Source organism: Megalops cyprinoides, chromosome 11 (genome assembly GCF_013368585.1).
Source record: "Megalops cyprinoides isolate fMegCyp1 chromosome 11, fMegCyp1.pri, whole genome shotgun sequence".
In the NCBI taxonomy this organism is placed as follows: Eukaryota; Metazoa; Chordata; class Actinopteri; order Elopiformes; family Megalopidae; genus Megalops; species Megalops cyprinoides.
The window spans coordinates 17,229,566-17,246,309 of record NC_050593.1 but is presented as its reverse complement, the minus strand read 5'-3'; the positions used below and the strand labels follow the sequence as shown (position 1 = coordinate 17,246,309).

Here is a 16,744-nt window from a genome sequence, read left to right as displayed (position 1 = left end):
CCACTGAACCTCATAAACCATTCACATGAATGTGTAGCAACTGAGCAGAGGGTTTGCAGAAGCAGAAGTAGAAGGCATATACAATGTCCCACACTCGAGCTCCAATCCTACATCAGAATGAAACATTGTCTTTGACTTAAAAAATAGCTGAATGTAGAAAAGGGAAAATGGAAAAGGTGCAAAAAGGTATGCTAGCTTTGCACTTTATATGCACAACTTTAGATGAAACAAGAAGTAAAAATGTGTCAACTGGAGATGAAATTTAGAATCAGGTACATCATACACCAAGAAAATGACATTTACACATCAGAAGTTCCTCAGATGCATGGTAAAAATGAAAAATGACAATAAATTCCGTTAGATGAGCATAACCTGATCTTACAGTTGGAGGACAATGGTACAAGGTTCTTAAAGATGACAGTCAATTTTAGAGGGAATGCCACCTTGTGGCGAAAATTAATAGTGCTTCTCTACAAGAGTAAAGTAATAACTACCCCCCAGTTCTGCACAGCTCTGCATAATCTACAGTTATTCAGAGTTCTGAATAAGATCAAAACAGTATCAAAATTTAAAATTATAATGCTCAGTTTGGAAGAAACCCGAAGCAATATTATATGGTTTAGATGGAAATAGATATGGAAATTTATATAGAAATGTATATGGAAAAATCTGGGGGTTGAAGTTTCTTAGTCAAGATGACAGTTGCTATGTGCCCTGTAAAGTCCTTGTTTCACTGCTTCTTGATGGTGATGGTACTGTAGGAGCTAGTCTATGTCCTGATGCTCCTCGGGGTTCTCGCAGTTCCCGGTTCCAGTCTTGGCCTGGTCATCCTCCAGAACCTGAGGCTTGTCCGTGTGCGTCTGGTTTGCAGCCTGCACGTCACTCCTGGTCTCCGTCTCTTGTGCGGAGGTGACTGCGATGGTGTCACCCTGAGGCTCAGACACAGCGTTTACTTCATGTGAGGCCGTAGACTCCTCCCCATCTACCTTATCTTCCCCCTTCTCTTGTTCACTAACTTCTCTTCCGTTCTTTTCCTTCCCTTCATCTTCCTCTTCCTCCTCCAATGAGAAGTAGTTCTTCATGGATTCTGCCACCTCGTCTCTCAGCTCATCCTCTGATTCCTCAAAGTTTCTGTAAAATGAGAAAAGAAAAAAAGGCCATGAAGAGGTCAGTTATCTCATGTTACAGCAATAGAATAACTGTCTGAGAAATTCACTGTGGCCTCTGGTGTTCCCCAAGAGAACTGGTCAGGCGTGGAAGTAATGGGGATAGGCTGGGATTTGTCTGTGGCTGAACAACTTTGTACATGCATGCACACAATCACATTTTAAGCAGGAAACACAGACTTTATGAACAATGATTATTTTTCAGTGTGTACAATACATGTATCAAACTTTAAATAAAAATATTAAAGACCCATGTGCCTATGTGAATATTAATGTGATCTACTTTTCTTACTTTTACACCATTTACAATGTTCATCAACCATACACTAATATCATCATCTTTTGGATATGCTTAATTCAGAATAAATGTCAGTAATTTCCCTGACAATATATTCAGATGCTACATAGTTAGCTAAAGTTGAAGCTTTTCTCAGCAAGAACACAATACTGGACAGCTTTCTAAACACCAGCAAGGTGGAATCCAAATTATTCATTTACATTTTCTATTTTAAATGTTTTAGTGTGTGTATTATTGTGTTTATATCTTTTTTTTCCAAATTCTTTAACAGTGGAGGGCTCCCACGCCTGTAATGCAGAAAGCCAAACAGCTCGAACCTGGTGAGTGTCTCATGTTACAGCAAAAAATCGTGAATCCAACTTACGTGTCCTCATCATCTGACCTGGGCTCCAGGCGCTCTTCATCCAGGTCTATATCAGAACTGTCTTCCTCATCCTCATCCCCAGCCTCGTTCTCTGAGAGAGATTCAGTCTTACTGATTAAACTGTATTTAGATATGTAAAAGTACATAAATAGTATACTGAAATTTAATAGGGAGTTAAGTACTCTTTGGATTAGTGATATATCAATATGATAAAGGGTGGTGGTGATGGCAGTGACACACCGGATTACATCAGCATTTAGAATGCCTTTCTGTGGTTTCTAACATGTCATACTTGCACCAGAAATGCTTTCTGACTCATTTGACTCTTTTTGCACCCTATTTTAATATTTTTAAAGAATATGTAAAATGGTGAGGCTGTCTAACTGCCTGTGGTATGAGTCACGGGGAATAATGATGGGATGTGGTGTCAGCTGAGGGGTAAGAGGTCACAATGTGGGATAATGTATTGGAGATTGTATCTGTGTATTTGACAATGCACATAGGCCTTTATGCCTGATGAGAGAATGTATCCTGTCTGGTGTTTAGATTGATGGGCAGAAACTGTAAGAAGACTTATCAGAGTGATTCAGAGTGAAAGCACAGTGTGCGAGAGTATGATTCCGTGTGAGCAGAGACAGGACAGTTTTCGGGTGCTGTTACCTGCGGAGTCAGGGTCTAAGGTGGAGGTGAGCTCTGCCAGAGCCAGCGCTTGTAGCAGGGTGTTGGGGGGGCCATCACCCCAATGCCTCCTCACCCCTTCTGCCTCCCCTTCCTCCTCTGCTCCTCCTACTGAGTAGAGACACAGCACTTCAGTGTACATTGCAGCCACCATTACAATCACCAGGATGATATCAGGCAAAGATTCTGTGGGACTGCTCATTATACTGGACATCATGGAAAATGTCACTACACTATAAGATTATCTTAAACATTTTTCATGCTGGAACCATCAAAGCAGTTATTACGGTGTGAGTTATACAATGCTAAGCCTGGAATCTAACGGCAAAGTGAATGGGAAAAGCCTAACTTTTATTGTCAACTTGATTCTGAGCACAAAACGTAGCAAGAACAAGAGATGGGAATGCAGGAGAGGAGAGTAAAAGAGGGCAATGGGAGAACAGGACAGGAGAGGGGCCCACCCCACCTCCCTGCCAGACTCACCGAGACCAGGCTCAGACATGGTGGGGTAGACAGACGACACCTCCATTTCGGCGAGGGCACTGAGCAACGTGTTAGGTGCTCCCTGACCCCAGCCCTTCCTCTCCCCCCTCGTGGCTCCCTCCGCTAAGCCCCCACTCTCCCCAGGACAGTTCCTCTGTTTCAGTTCCTCTCCCGCTTGGAAGGTTAGAGTCTGGTTCAAGGGGTCATCCTCCTGGAAGCACAAACAGCCACATAGTTGATTGGTCACACAGTAAAGTGATATAACAGAGTATACACACACTGGTGGTGCTATATGTGTGTTTGGGTGTGGCTCTCTCTGAGCCCTCTGTGTCTCATCCAGCAGTATGTAGTGAAGATGTGGCATTTGTTTTGATGCAATGAAATAGCTCATTCTGTTGACCACTAGGTTTACATAATCTGTTTTCTTTTCCATTTTGTGCCATGCTCTATATGCATAAGTTTTCTTTATATTCTACTGCTTGTCATGGTTTACCGGGTAACTTCACTTGAATTTTAAAATTCTTCTATTTCCAGTCCCCAAAATGCCACCTACATACATGCCATTTATTAACTATTTTCACAGTTGGATAGTTGAATCAGTTTGGGTCGAGTGTCTTCTCTAGAGTATACCTGAATTACACCTGCAACTGTCTGCTTGCCAGCACAGCTCCTTTATGACAACACAGCACTCTTTCCTTTATGTTTAACTCTTGGACTTTAACATTGATAGATATCATACACGCTGTCAATCTGGCCATTCACTGCTTTATTTCATCATGAAAACTGTGTGATACGTTTGTGCGAAGTTTCATGAAATGCATTTTGGGGAAAGCTGGAATCTGGAAAGTGAGTACACCTCTATAGACTCTGGATTTTTAAAAACGTATCTTAGCAATGCTTAGTTAAATAGGGGAGACTAGGGTGCAATCATGAATTAGAATCCAGAACTAAATTTCACATTATTCCAATCATGCAGGAATAATTTGTCCGAAAACACAATTTTGATTTTGTTGAACAGGGTCTATGAAGTGCCCCTATAAAGTAACAGGAGGACAAATTATGCCTGAATGCCTGCTGTATGGTTCTTTTAGAGACATCAAAGCAACTGGATGCCACATGACAATGTGTTTTATGTGTTGCTGTTTACCTCCTCCTCTTCCTTTTCTTCCTTCTCTTTTACCTCCTCCTCTGCTTCCTTCTCTCCCTCCTCCTGCACCCCTTCATCATTCAGGAGGACCTCAAACATGATCCCTTTCTGGGAGCATTAAGAAAATGGACACATGGGACAGACACGGTGTGACTGTCAGCAGAAGACTCAGGCTTTCATATTCAGCAGATGAGTTACTGTGTTTATTAACATGCCAAATCGTTGTAATTTCACCTTGTCCCTGAACTTCCTCTCCAGAGCTTTCCTGTCCTTCCTGTTCTGGTCCATGATTTTTCTCAGCTCTCTGTCCACATTCTGTGTGAGAGCACGAAGGTGAAGATGCTGTCAGAATCCCACTGGCAGAACCTCAGGCAGCAAAATGTTGCTGCAATGGTGTTACATTTTCCACCCAATGTTAAAGGAGGGTATTTAATGAGAAAATTTCATCTTGACTGTGAAAAAGCATGAATAAATGCTAGAATCTTATTAAGTGAACACTTTAGTATATGGAAGGTGCGTAATGTCTGTATAGCTTTTTATTATTCATATTATTTTTATTAAGCTTTTTATTAATTTATGGCCTAGCTTGTGTCCACTGGCAATATCTGCACATGTTCCTCTGAACTATTCATGAAAGAAGGTGAGTTAATTAAAAGCATGTGCCACTGTCACTCAGTGATGTGTGGGGGAGTGAGGATAACACTGCTTTAGCATGTGTGTCCTGTTCTGTATTCTGCATGAGTGACAATGACTTTATGACTTGTAGAGTGACAAAAGTGACACCTGTTCAGGCACAATCCTCTCATTCTTCTCGCTTTCTGGCTGTGCAGGGTTCTCTCTGGACTGGGGCTCTTCCACCAGGAAGGTCATGACTTTGGCCTGAAGCTGAGGCTGAGGCTGAAGCAAATCAAAATGAAATCAATCCATGAGCATCTATTGATATTTCCTAAGCAGTACTCTGATACACTCCATGTTCATCTGACTAACACACAACATTCCCATAACAGTTTACTGTGGTGCTATAAATATCATTCTTTTCCTTTAAGCTCTATATATTGTGTGCACAGTTGTCTGGGGACCAGTTTCATCAGGGATTCAGGGTCTGTTGCTCAGATACAGGTTCCTACGTTCTTAATTAGCCTCAATTAGAGCTATTTATTACACACAGTACATAGAAAACATTGAGGCTATCACAGTCTTGTGGACATCTGCTCTTCAATTCCACATGCAGAGCGTGAGAGCTGGAGGCAGTGAATGGCCTGCGGCTGACCACAGATGGCACATGGCATGTTCCTGTTTCTCCTTCCCAGCGGGAAGTGATCACCTGCGACGATTCATTAGTCTCACCTCTGCTGCCGCCTTCATCCGGAGCTCTCTGACTTCGTTCTGATACTGCTGTCGGATCAGCTGCAGCTGCTCCAAGTACTCCTGCAGATGCAGAAAGACAGGAGCAGACCCACCATTTGTTCATATCCCTGTTCACACCTGCCGTTCCCTCTCCCGGGGCAAACCAGCCAGCAAGCTCACGCGCGGCTCTCAGCTTGTACTGATCTATTTACACTCCTAAAAACACATACATACCATTCAAACTTCCCATTCACACATCCAGCTAATGCTAACAATGTTCACACACCCTATGTGTATTCACACTTACACCAGTGCTCCCTCTCACCTGCTGCCCTCCCTGTCTCCCAGCATGGCCTGCATGGTGGCGTGCCCCCGGCGGAGGTGACGCCCCGCGCTCTTGCTCTGAGATTTTGTAGCCGTCCTCATCCGCAGTGGAGGGGCGAAGGCCCTTTGAGGGGCACAAGGGAAGGGTAAAAAGCCCCACATAGCAGGCGAGCAGACTGAGACTTGCAAGGCGAAACTCAAACCTCAATGAAGGCGGCGCATGTAATGATCTTACCACCAACACCAACTACTTTCACCTTTCACCATAAACTTACAGCCTGCATTTCAAGATCTACATCTAAAGAACAGACACATGCAGAGTACTTTCCCTTCATCTCTGCCAGCTGTTTGTAATCCCCGAGTGGAGTGACAGTATGAGAGAGACGTACCAGCTGTTTCTCAGCTCTCAGCTTGTACTGATTGGCTTCCTGTCTCCGCTGCAAGTACTCCTCCCTCGCAGCTGCCACTCTGAGGAAACAGGGCAAATACGCATGAAGGCTCAGCGGCTCTCTCACAAAATCAGCCTCACTCTCTGTGAGAGACTAAAGGCAGACTCTCTGGCTTATATCTCTTAGGCCAAATGAGATTCATGGCCAAATTAAGCAGAAGAGTTGAAAGCCAGAAACTCACAGCTTGTAAGGTTCTAGAATGTTTGGGCTGTTGCCATGGCAGTCATTGGCCCTCGCCTGGCCCGGAGTTTGGTGAGGAGGAGAGGGAGACGCAGCGGCCTCCTCCTGGCGCCTCCGCTGCATGGCGTCCAGCTGGGCATGGTAGTGGACGTAGTGACCACGTGGCTCATCGCACCGGTTTATAAGGTGACTGTTCCTCCCGTAGTGGTCGTAATGACCGTAGTGTCTGACCAGTGGCCTCTCCATCGCTGCTGCTTTGGAGTACACTGGCTGTGAAAAAGAGAGGAAGGTTGTATTCGTTCATACTAAAGCACTGACAAAGTCTGTGTGTGCATAAACATTGCTCCAATTGGCTCAAAAAAATTGCTACACAATCTGTCCGAAGCGATAACGTTTTGGAGATCATTACTCTACTCTCTGGCATGCAGACCTTTGTTGGAGATTTCCATGCTGGCCTCAGGGGCGGTTTTCTCGTCATGGGCCCTGGCTTCATACATGGACCAGGCCTCTCTCCAGCCTTGGCCTTTGTAACTTTCTCTGCTACCAACAGGACATTGAAAAGCATTATGTGGCCTAAGAATCTTTATGTTCACTCATAGCTACATGCTGCAAATACACATCTCACTGTTGCTACAAATTCAGTGAATGTTAAATGTTAGGAAGAGCACACAACTGAGTTTGAGTCTGACTAACTTTATGGAGATTTATGGAGAGTTTTTGTTTTCAGTTGTGATCATCTGTGAGGGACACAATATTGGTAGTCACTGTGTATAAAACAGATGACAAATGTAGGCATATAGCTGAACTCACTGATACAAACAAAAACAAGATATTTTACACCACCAGGTGACCTTATTGTCTTTACTTTATACATTGACAGAGAAGGAGAGTCACAAGAGTAAAATAAGGAAAATGAGTGTACAACCACTAAACAACTGAAAGATGAACACCCCTCAGTCTTGTAGAATAATGCTGAAGGCTCCTGTGCTAGTTCAGCTTTGTCTCTATTTTGTCTTCTTTTCTTATGCAAGTTGGGGAGTCTCAGGGTGGTGATGAGTAAGGAGAAAAAAGAAACAGGCTTTAATTTGTGATGGTACTTGGATTCCAGAGCAGCAGGCGCAGGGTTTTGAGCTGTGTCCAACATGACAAATGCAGCCCCCTGGGGTTGTTAGGAGCTTGTGGTGGTGGAACAGGTTTTCACTGGTTCCAGCCCAGCAACACTTTGCCTCCTGAACCTGCTCCTCTGAGGGTAAAGTGATACAGACAGAGTGCAGGCGCAGGGCTGTAATAAGTAAACCGAACCCTTCATACCTGCAGTCTGTGCTGAACCAGCTCTCACTCTGGGCTGGGGTTCCTTAGGTCTGTCTCTGTGGAGCACGGTGTGGCTGAACTCCTCTTGGATCATCTGGAAGGAAAACATAGCACTGTAGAGTATGTCTTAAATTCGCCACCATAAGGACATCTCAAGGCACTGCCCGAGACATCCACACACACATGCCCACACACATCTGGGCAACACTAACCTGAACTCCACATAAACATACACCAATGCACACCTGCACAACACTGACCTGAACTTCACATATACATACCGACACGCACCTGCACAACACTGACCTCACCTCCACATATACATACATACATACACACACACACTCTGGTGAACTCCACAAATGCACAGCTGACCAACACTGGTGACCTACACAAACACGCACCTGCATAACGCTACACACACACACGTACAACACAGACAGTAAAAGATGCTTAGCTCAGTGGTTGTTATAAAACATTATGTCATGAGAAACCCTCATCTGCTTAGACAGGAACTCATCATATAATGGAAACTGAGAACCTGAGAATAAAAGTGAAAACTGAGATTCACCCCACACGTCACTCAAAATAAAAACTCATTATTTTGTGTTGCAGCCTCGCTTATAAAAATATGCAAGTTGTCAGAAGACGCTCAGTTTTTCTTTAGACAATATAGTCAATGCAAAGTGTCATCTCCTTCTCTCTCGTTCTCTTTTTTTCAAATCCCCAGAGGAAATGGCAGACAGAAACCGGCTTCTCTTTACAATACTTCACATTTCTCTCGGATGCTGAATGGAGAGAGAGAGAGAGTCAGAAAACAGAGTGTGTGTGTGGGACGGGCGGAACAGGAAGTGTGCTGGGTCGGTCCTTCACCTGGGAGTCCAGGTGCTTCCCGATGCGCTTCTCCAAAAAAGGCTTCTTGAGGACAGTGTTGACAGAGGGCCTATCACGAGGGCTGACCTTGAACAGCTGAGTGATCAGGCTCCGCAGGTCGCAGGAGTAGTGAGGAGAGACTGGGTTATAGCGGCCCTTGCAGATCTTCACCACCAGCTGCCTCAGGCTACTGCCCTCAAACTGAAAGCGCAAACCCAAAGCAGACCACTGACCATTGATGCCACCTACACAAAGTATGCACAATTTCTCATTCAACATTCGAAAGAGTCTCTCTCAGGTCTTTCCTTTCAGGTTAGCACTGAATTTTAAATGCATCTAACATAAGCATAAATGCCTTGGGCACACATACGAATAAACCCTTGGAGAATCAGTCCATCACAACAGTGGTCTCTGACTCACTTCAGCCTGTTAGCAAATCATTCATATGAACATCTGAGGTATGGCCTCTGTATGTTGTATTAATAGAAAATTCAATAATTGCAGGACAGGTTACAAGATGAAGCTACCAACCAATACTGCCTGCACCACTGACACACTGATTATTTCTTTAATCTAAAGGAGATTATTTTTGGCCCACTCAGGGAGAAATGGAGAGCCTTATCTAGCACTGATGTTATCAAAGTTGAGTTGAAACCATGCACCACTCACTTCCTGCACATGGTAAATGAATAGCTCCATGTTATAGATTTTTTTTACTTCAACAGGAATTTTTCAGGTTTTTTTCACCATTTTAAACATCACCAAGCAGCACCTCTCTTCAGCATCATAGGAGGACTTACGGTATATATGCAGTCAAACTGTCACATTACTTACAGGGTGCTTCAAGGTGCAGAGTTCATAGAGTACACAGCCCAGCGACCAGATATCCCTGAGAATTAAAAGGAAAATAGTTATTTGTTCTTTTGTGCTCTAGATAAAAGTGTCTGCTAAATGAATGTAATGTAATATAATATAATGTAATATAATGTAATGTAGCTCCAATTGGGGCACATCTAGACTGATGACACTTCGCACCCTGTGAGAGAGACAGGGACTGAAATAGCAGGAGGGCAGTTTTCATTCCTGTAGCTGTTACTGAATGCTGATGGGCAAAAGGCCAGCCATGCAGTGAGAATGATAAATAATCTTTCCCGGCCTATTCTCAAAACCTCTGCACTCTGACCCAGTGTAAACACTCTTTCGCTGGACTGTGGAACAATAGCACAGTCGTGGTGGCATGTTAACATAAAAAAAAGAACACAAGGCCTCTTATCTGTGGTTAGCGGGTAGGTCACTTTTGTGTGACTCCACAGCTTATCTAGCTCTTTCTCAAGGTCATAATGGCAGCTGAATAGAGGAATGTCAAAACAAATATGTCCTCACAGCCTCTTGATTTTACCCCAAGGAATATGACAAAAAGGGAACAAAGAGTATTATTTTTCGCTCTCACACTTGTGAAGGCTTGAACTTGTGAACTCCGTAGAGGGGATGGTGGGAGATGAAGGAACCTGCCTTTAACAGTGTGCACCAGAATGATCCCATGAGCACCCAACCTTCAGGGCCAAAGCTTCCCCCTAACTGCTGGCCCCAGCACCCTTTGACCTCCCCCAACCACTCACTCCTTGCACAAAGGCCAAAGTTGCAGCATAAAGCAAAGAATCTCTACTAGAAAAAAAATTCAAAAAATATTTTTAAAAGACAGCTTAATTGGCATTCCTAAACATTACTAGCTGAGGATGAGGCCCATGGTTGCAATCCATGCATATTTTTAGGTCATGTCAGGACAGGATATCCTGCGAAGAACCATCTAACTTTTTACAATAACAGTACCCAAAAACTTGGCTGCCATCCACCAGTATAAACAGGGGTACTGGACAAATGCAGACACCAGGTTTGTGTAAAAGATTAGACAGTCATGATCAAAAACTCTGTCATCCACCAGCAATGATAACATCGCATTTAGTGGACTTATCAATATGAATTCTTATTCCTGAGTTACTCCTGATAAACTGAGAAAACTATGCCAGCATAACCCATCTAGCTTTTCGAAAACACGGTCAGCCAATGGCAACCTGGCACGTCTTTTGGGTTTCATATCCACTTAAGCCGAATTTATTTTCACCTGATTATAATGTCAATCTACATGGATTAATTATTTGGGTGCTGTGCACATGTTACTTGCTAAATTGGAATGAATCAGCAAAAGTCTTGGAGAGAAAGTACTTTGGCCGTCCTACCCATTGGCTGCAGCTGGAACCGAAGCACAGCCTTTTCCCTCAGCAAAACAAAAGAATGTAAACCTGTTTCCTACGCATGTCAAGCAAAACCGTTAAAGAGAGGAAACAATTTTTCATTAGAGCCATTATCTTTTGTTCACATGATTACCCTCTTGCCCAAGTGAGTGCCAGGTCCACAATCAGAAAGAAGCACTGGAGGAACTGCAAGTGGGAAGGGGTGAGAGGGGGTAGTGGGTGCAGGGGGAGAAGAGAGAGACACCACCATTGCCTGCTCTGCAAAGGAAGTTCAGCAAAGCCAGAGAGGCGTACATACGTCTTGTTGTTGTAAGGCCTATTCTCGCAGATCTCTGGAGACAAATAATAGGGCGTTCCCACGCATGTCCTGGCCAGCTCCATGGTGCTAATGAATCGAACAATGAAATCATTAATCACACCAATTAGGAACACATGTACACGGGATTGGGTAATTCAAGACCTCTACAGCAAAGGGTCTGCAGGTTTGAAAGTTATTCCTCAATCAGCAACATACACGGATATGGATTAGAGAGGAGCTGTCAGCTGTCATCACATGTAAACAATAACCATACTAAAACAGGAAGCCTATTGCTCTGAGGTAACCCTGCTGCCTTAAAGGGCTGAACCTGCACATTCCAGTGATGAGTTCAACAAAGCAGATTTTAGGGAATGTTTTCTGTCAATTAAAGTAAAATGGTTACCTTTACACCGCACAGTTTTCCATTACAGGAAAACAGCCTGAAAGTGCAGTACAGAGTGAAAACTTAACTTGTGTCATGCTACTTTTGAAAAGTTAGCATAAGAGCTAACAAAATTATATGTGAGACAAACATTTCAACAAAAGAGTTCAATAAGAAACATTGTAAAGAACATTTCTGACTGAAAAGTATTGTGTCAGTCCTGAATAAATGGTTCTTTTGTGTTCCTTTGTTTATATGCAAGTAGGAATTTACAGCTCTGGACTTCATGCCAACAAACTCCTTTGATTTTATTTTTTTTTTGCATTTATTTACTAGCAAGGTAACTAATCTCTATTCATTATGTCCCCTGTAGCCCACAGATAAGCACCTCAGCCTTTTGCCACTGCATGAAATATCTGAAATTATATAAATAAATTTATAATATGATAAAATCTCCACCACTGCCATTATCACAGCCACATTACTGGTAAGAATGCAAATATCTGTTAATGACATGCTACTCCCATTATCAACTATAACCACGCCATTAAACACTTAGGGGACAGTTTTTAGGAGAGCATTCAGAACTGAGTGTGGAAAATTGATTTAAGCATCCAGCTAACACTGAGACTGCGGTCATACAGTGCAACTACGGTGTCTCATTAATGTTGAGAGAGCACCGTGGGGCCACATACTATGTAGTGGAGTGTAGCTCTGTATTTGTCATGGAGGATTAGACACACTCACTTGTTTAACATTCTTGCAGTTCCAAAGTCACCAAGTTTTACTTTCGTCCCATTGTTGGTTAGAAATATATTCTGGAGAACAAAAATATTGGGGAGGTTTATTTTCTAGGGATAAAGCATGAATGATTATTAATCTGTACATCACAGAACTTTCAGTCAGGTCTGGTCTTGACTGACCTGACCAGGATTCGACACTCTAGCCACACAGCACACACACATACAGCCTGCTATTGCACCCAAACAGTGCATGCCTGGATCAGCATGTTCAGTCTGCTATGTCAGACATGACCTGGGCTTCTGGCTTTGGGGATTACAATGGCTCTAATTCACTCTGAGTGATGTGAGCACATCTGACGCCATGCCATTGAATAATGGCGACCCAGATTAAGACACACAATTACCTACTATACTCAGGCCTGAGTTAGTGGTTTTAATATGACTTTCCAACATGTGACAGTACCTGTGTTTTGATGTCCCTGTGCAGCACCTTTCTGTCATGGATGTGCTTTACTCCCAGGCAGATCTGCACAAACCAGTCCATTACCTGAGAGGGACAGTGAGAATAGAAGGATACCACTCATATCTCAATCTGTTTGCCTGCTGTCATCTAAGCCTGAAAATGAATACGTTCTGATCTATTTGTAGATTAGTGTGTATATCTATGTATGTGTGTGCAGGGTTCTCCCCAAAGAATGACACCATGGCCCCTTATTTGCGCCATCATATCAACTTGTAAAAGTTACGGTCCTCTGATCATTTTTAAGATGGTTTGAGTTAAAATACACACAATAAAAAAGCCAAATAAGGCCCTTCACTGTACATTTGCATGTATATTTTTAAAGTGCAGTTTATTCAAGCTCTCCAGTTATGTCATAATACGATGGTGTAGCCCCCTCCAGACCACACTTTTCCAAAGGGAGAGGAGTGTGCACCTTCCCAAACTGTGGAAGCACCATTATGTTCTAAATTTCTAAGAAGCCACCTGGTATGTGTTTGTGTGTGTGTGTGTGTGTGTGTGTGTCTGTACCTGATCCTCAATAAACAGAACACCCCTCTGCATATTGATCCTCTTCATTAAATCCCCACCATTGCAGTACTCCATCACAATGTACATATTGGTCCCCTCTGAAACACCAAAGGAAAAATGCACCATTTCACAATAATACTGTATAAGGCTCTTACTCCCGATGGCTCACAGCTTGACTCACTTCAGGATGGCTACTCAGTGTATAAGAGCAGTTGGGAGCATACGGTTGGTGATCAACAGTGATGGCTGACGTCAGGACATACCGAGACCCGTGTTGACCAGGTTGTACGTGTAGAATCTTGAAGATACATCAAGCACCCCTGACTCAAATCAGAGATGTGAGGGGTATCAGTGACATTATATTTGGGCTAGGGGTTCTTGTGTTGGACAGTAATTCAAACAGAAGCAGAAAACACTGTTTTGACATTCGCTTCATCAAGTCTTCATTCAGTCCTTATTCAGCCGTTTCATTAATGAAGACATACATTTGGGCAGATAAGGAAGATAACATGGCAGACCTGATTGATTCCTTGTGTGAAACCCAAAAGAAGCTGCAAAAAAGTTATTTTAATAGAAGCACAGCGGAGGCTGAAGAAAAAATTGTGTCTTATTCAAAATGAAAGCAAGCAGCCATAAATTAATTTTGATTATGTTCTGTGTTAATGTTGCTCCCTTTGCATACAAACCGTCAAACCTTAATTTGACCCAATGGACTGACTGGTTGTCAGGATTCCACCAGCTGTGAGTCATCGGCTTGATCTAAGTTGTGCTTTGCAGACAGACATTCACACACAGTAACTCTGCATTAACTTCACATACATACTGTACATGCCAGGCATCAACTTAACACACACAGACACACAAAAACCAGCAAATAAAATGTGTTTCATTTAGAAAGAGGCACACTATACTACTTTACTGTACTATTTTAGAGAAAATGAAAGATGTCACAGGGGTAACATGTGACCAAGGTGTATGACCCGGAGTACATACCTTCAAATGATTTTAAAAATTTAACAATATTTGGATGATTCATCCTGGAGAGCAGAGTTGCTTCTTTTCGAGAGGACTCTTTTTCTTTTGCTGACATCTGAGAAACGTAAATCATGAAAAACGTTATCATAACAGTGACAATTTCGGTAATTCCATTTGTGGGGGTGTTAACAAAAACCACTATGTAATAATGATAATGCCTGAAATAATCTGAGAACCACTTGATCACATTATGTTTGAAAATTATGGCCATTATAGGCATTCTACTTTATGCATGGCCTAATTAATTGTCATGGGCTTAGACATCAAGAATTTATGACTTTTTGGGGGGTTGTGTCATATCCAAGCCTATCACTAACCTAATCCTAACGGCCAAACAGAGCAGTGATTCTTCATTCTGACTGTAGAAATGAAACACGCACACAAGTACACATATGAGGCTCTCTTGGTTGGCAGACAGCTGACTTGAACTACCTTTCTCACGTTCACCTCCTTTACCACACATTGTTTGCCGCTCTCTTTGGTTGTGACTAAGAATGCTTTTCCAAAGGCACCTTCTCCAATCTTTCGGACAATATTATAACTGTCCATCGCACTAAAACGTCTGCAGAAAAAGGAGAAAGTAAGGCTTAGAAACTGAAGGGAAAAAAACAGCTACCTTAGTAATGAGCTACCTGGAGGCAGCAATCGTTTATCAACTATTATGGCTTATCACTTTTAATCACTAACTTAGGAAAACCAACTTCCAGCGCAAATTACAAAATTGAATGTAATGCAAAGTCATCCTCAACTAAAACTACGTTTTAAAGGTAATAGCAAACAAATTACTGCAAGACAGAGTAACCGTAACGTTAAAATAACATTTGAACAGCTAGCGTGAGCAACACAAAATCTAGTTAAGTCATATTAAATAGAGCACGCTTTACCTTAGCTTGCAAGTTTCAAGGAGACATAATGGTGATGTGGGTTAGCTTGTCAGGTACCACCACAGTTTGCATTTCCCTAACTCGCCTATTTTAATATATGACGTTGATGCGTTCATTTAGAATAGCTAGCATGACAGCTAAACACTAAATACAGACAAAATACTTTCGCTATATTTAGCTTGCTAGACTAACGTCTAATCTAAGATAACCATTAACGTTTGACTCGCTGTCATAGTTTTCTCAGATACAAACTGTGATATTAGCCGTGCGTTTCCGTTTCCATGGCGACAAGCCAACGCAGACAACCTGGAAAGCTCCACTAGGTGAATTCTCCTGGTAATTCCCTAGCTAAAACCATGCACAACACAATGTACTTACCAAGAAGTTAACCTCATACACACCAACAATACTGCGACGTACAGAAACACCAGCAAACTAATATCAGAGAGTCAGAACCCAATTAGAACTGTCGAGAGAAGTAGCTAGCTGGCTGCAAAGCTAAACTGGGTAGCATGGGAGAAAAGCAACTACCAAAGCATTGTACTCTGGGACTTGTATTTCTTGATGCTGTCAAAAAAGTAGCAGTACCCCCATTATACACGTTTAACAAGCACAACGTCCTGTGACAGGCACTCCTTACTTGACATCGATCCTTTCATTTTTATTTATTTTTTATTTGACAAAGTATTTATGAATATTTCCTTCACGTAGCTGTCCATGGGATCAAAATGAACAAGGGAATGGCACCTCACACAACTCAGCATGAGGGATACCTTTATGAATAAAACGTGGCACTACTGAAAGACTGACTTACCGAAATTTGCCCCATTGCCTAGAGAAAATGCATCATTGAACAGCAGTGATATAACAGCTAAAATCTGTGTAAGGATTTTTTTTTTTCTGTCACTTTCCTGTCTCCACACATCCTGGTTCTTACTGTAGTATCTGGCTTCAAGATGTGCCCCCTGACACACTGTCATTCTCCTTCCTCTTTCTAACAGGTGTCTCTGTCATAGGCTATCACAGTAAGGCTTCCACCACTATAAAGATGCCCTGCCCATAGCAACAAAATATGGATATTTAAGGCAAGCTAATTATCTTAACTTTCAATATATGCAAAATAGATAACTGCCCACATCAACTGCGATGTCAGCCTTGATAAATGTAATGGATACACACACACACACTCACACCCAGTCAAAAGAGGGCACTCAGCCAGGTGACTAACACATGGCACAGGGCCAAAGTCAAAGACCCCCTGGCTTTCCACTTCAAAGGACTCAAGAGTTCTCATGGGCTTCCTGAATGTCCCTCAGCAACTGCAAGGTCATTTTAATTCTCTAATTAAGGAGAATTCCACTTCAAAGGACCCTCATAGATCTTTTAATAATATCTGAATGTAAACTGATCCATTCTTAGATTTCGCACGGAGACAAAATACTGCCAATGGGGCAATAGTGAACCAGTAAGATCACAACTAATTCTGAGACAGTATTTTAG

At 42.5% G+C, this 16,744-nt stretch overlaps 1 protein-coding gene across 1 annotated transcript; it reads right to left on the bottom strand.

The window, feature by feature from the left end:
• Window positions 1-611: 611 nt before the first annotated feature.
• On the bottom strand, window positions 612-15,461 carry LOC118785891 (serine/threonine-protein kinase Nek5-like). Its single transcript, XM_036540837.1, has 24 exons — window positions 15,245-15,461; window positions 14,793-14,922; window positions 14,319-14,415; window positions 13,326-13,423; window positions 12,759-12,842; window positions 12,300-12,370; window positions 11,171-11,257; window positions 9,455-9,509; window positions 8,621-8,821; window positions 7,748-7,841; window positions 6,867-6,973; window positions 6,438-6,706; window positions 6,197-6,275; window positions 5,809-5,931; window positions 5,484-5,564; window positions 4,920-5,033; window positions 4,371-4,451; window positions 4,170-4,244; window positions 3,137-3,197; window positions 2,990-3,103; window positions 2,489-2,617; window positions 1,829-1,919; window positions 735-1,131; window positions 612-702 (listed from the first exon to the last, which is right to left on the bottom strand). Exons 2-23 carry the CDS (start codon window positions 14,907-14,909, stop codon window positions 765-767), a joined length of 2,595 nt encoding a protein of 864 aa, XP_036396730.1. The 5' UTR covers window positions 14,910-14,922; window positions 15,245-15,461; the 3' UTR covers window positions 612-702; window positions 735-764.
• Between the last annotated feature and the right edge of the window lie 1,283 nt (window positions 15,462-16,744).

Bases quoted from the DNA above. Each gene is read 5' to 3' on its own strand.
- LOC118785891 (XM_036540837.1), bottom strand. From the start codon at position 14,909: ATGGACAGTTATAATATTGTCCGAAAGATTGGAGAAGGTGCCTTTGGA. The intron at 6,276-6,437 runs GTGAGTTTCTGG...CTGTTTCCTCAG, and splicing joins ATTCTAGAACCTTACAAGCT to AGTGGCAGCTGCGAGGGAGG. The intron at 1,132-1,828 runs GTAAGTTGGATT...CTCATTTTACAG, and splicing joins AGGTCAGATGATGAGGACAC to AAACTTTGAGGAATCAGAGG.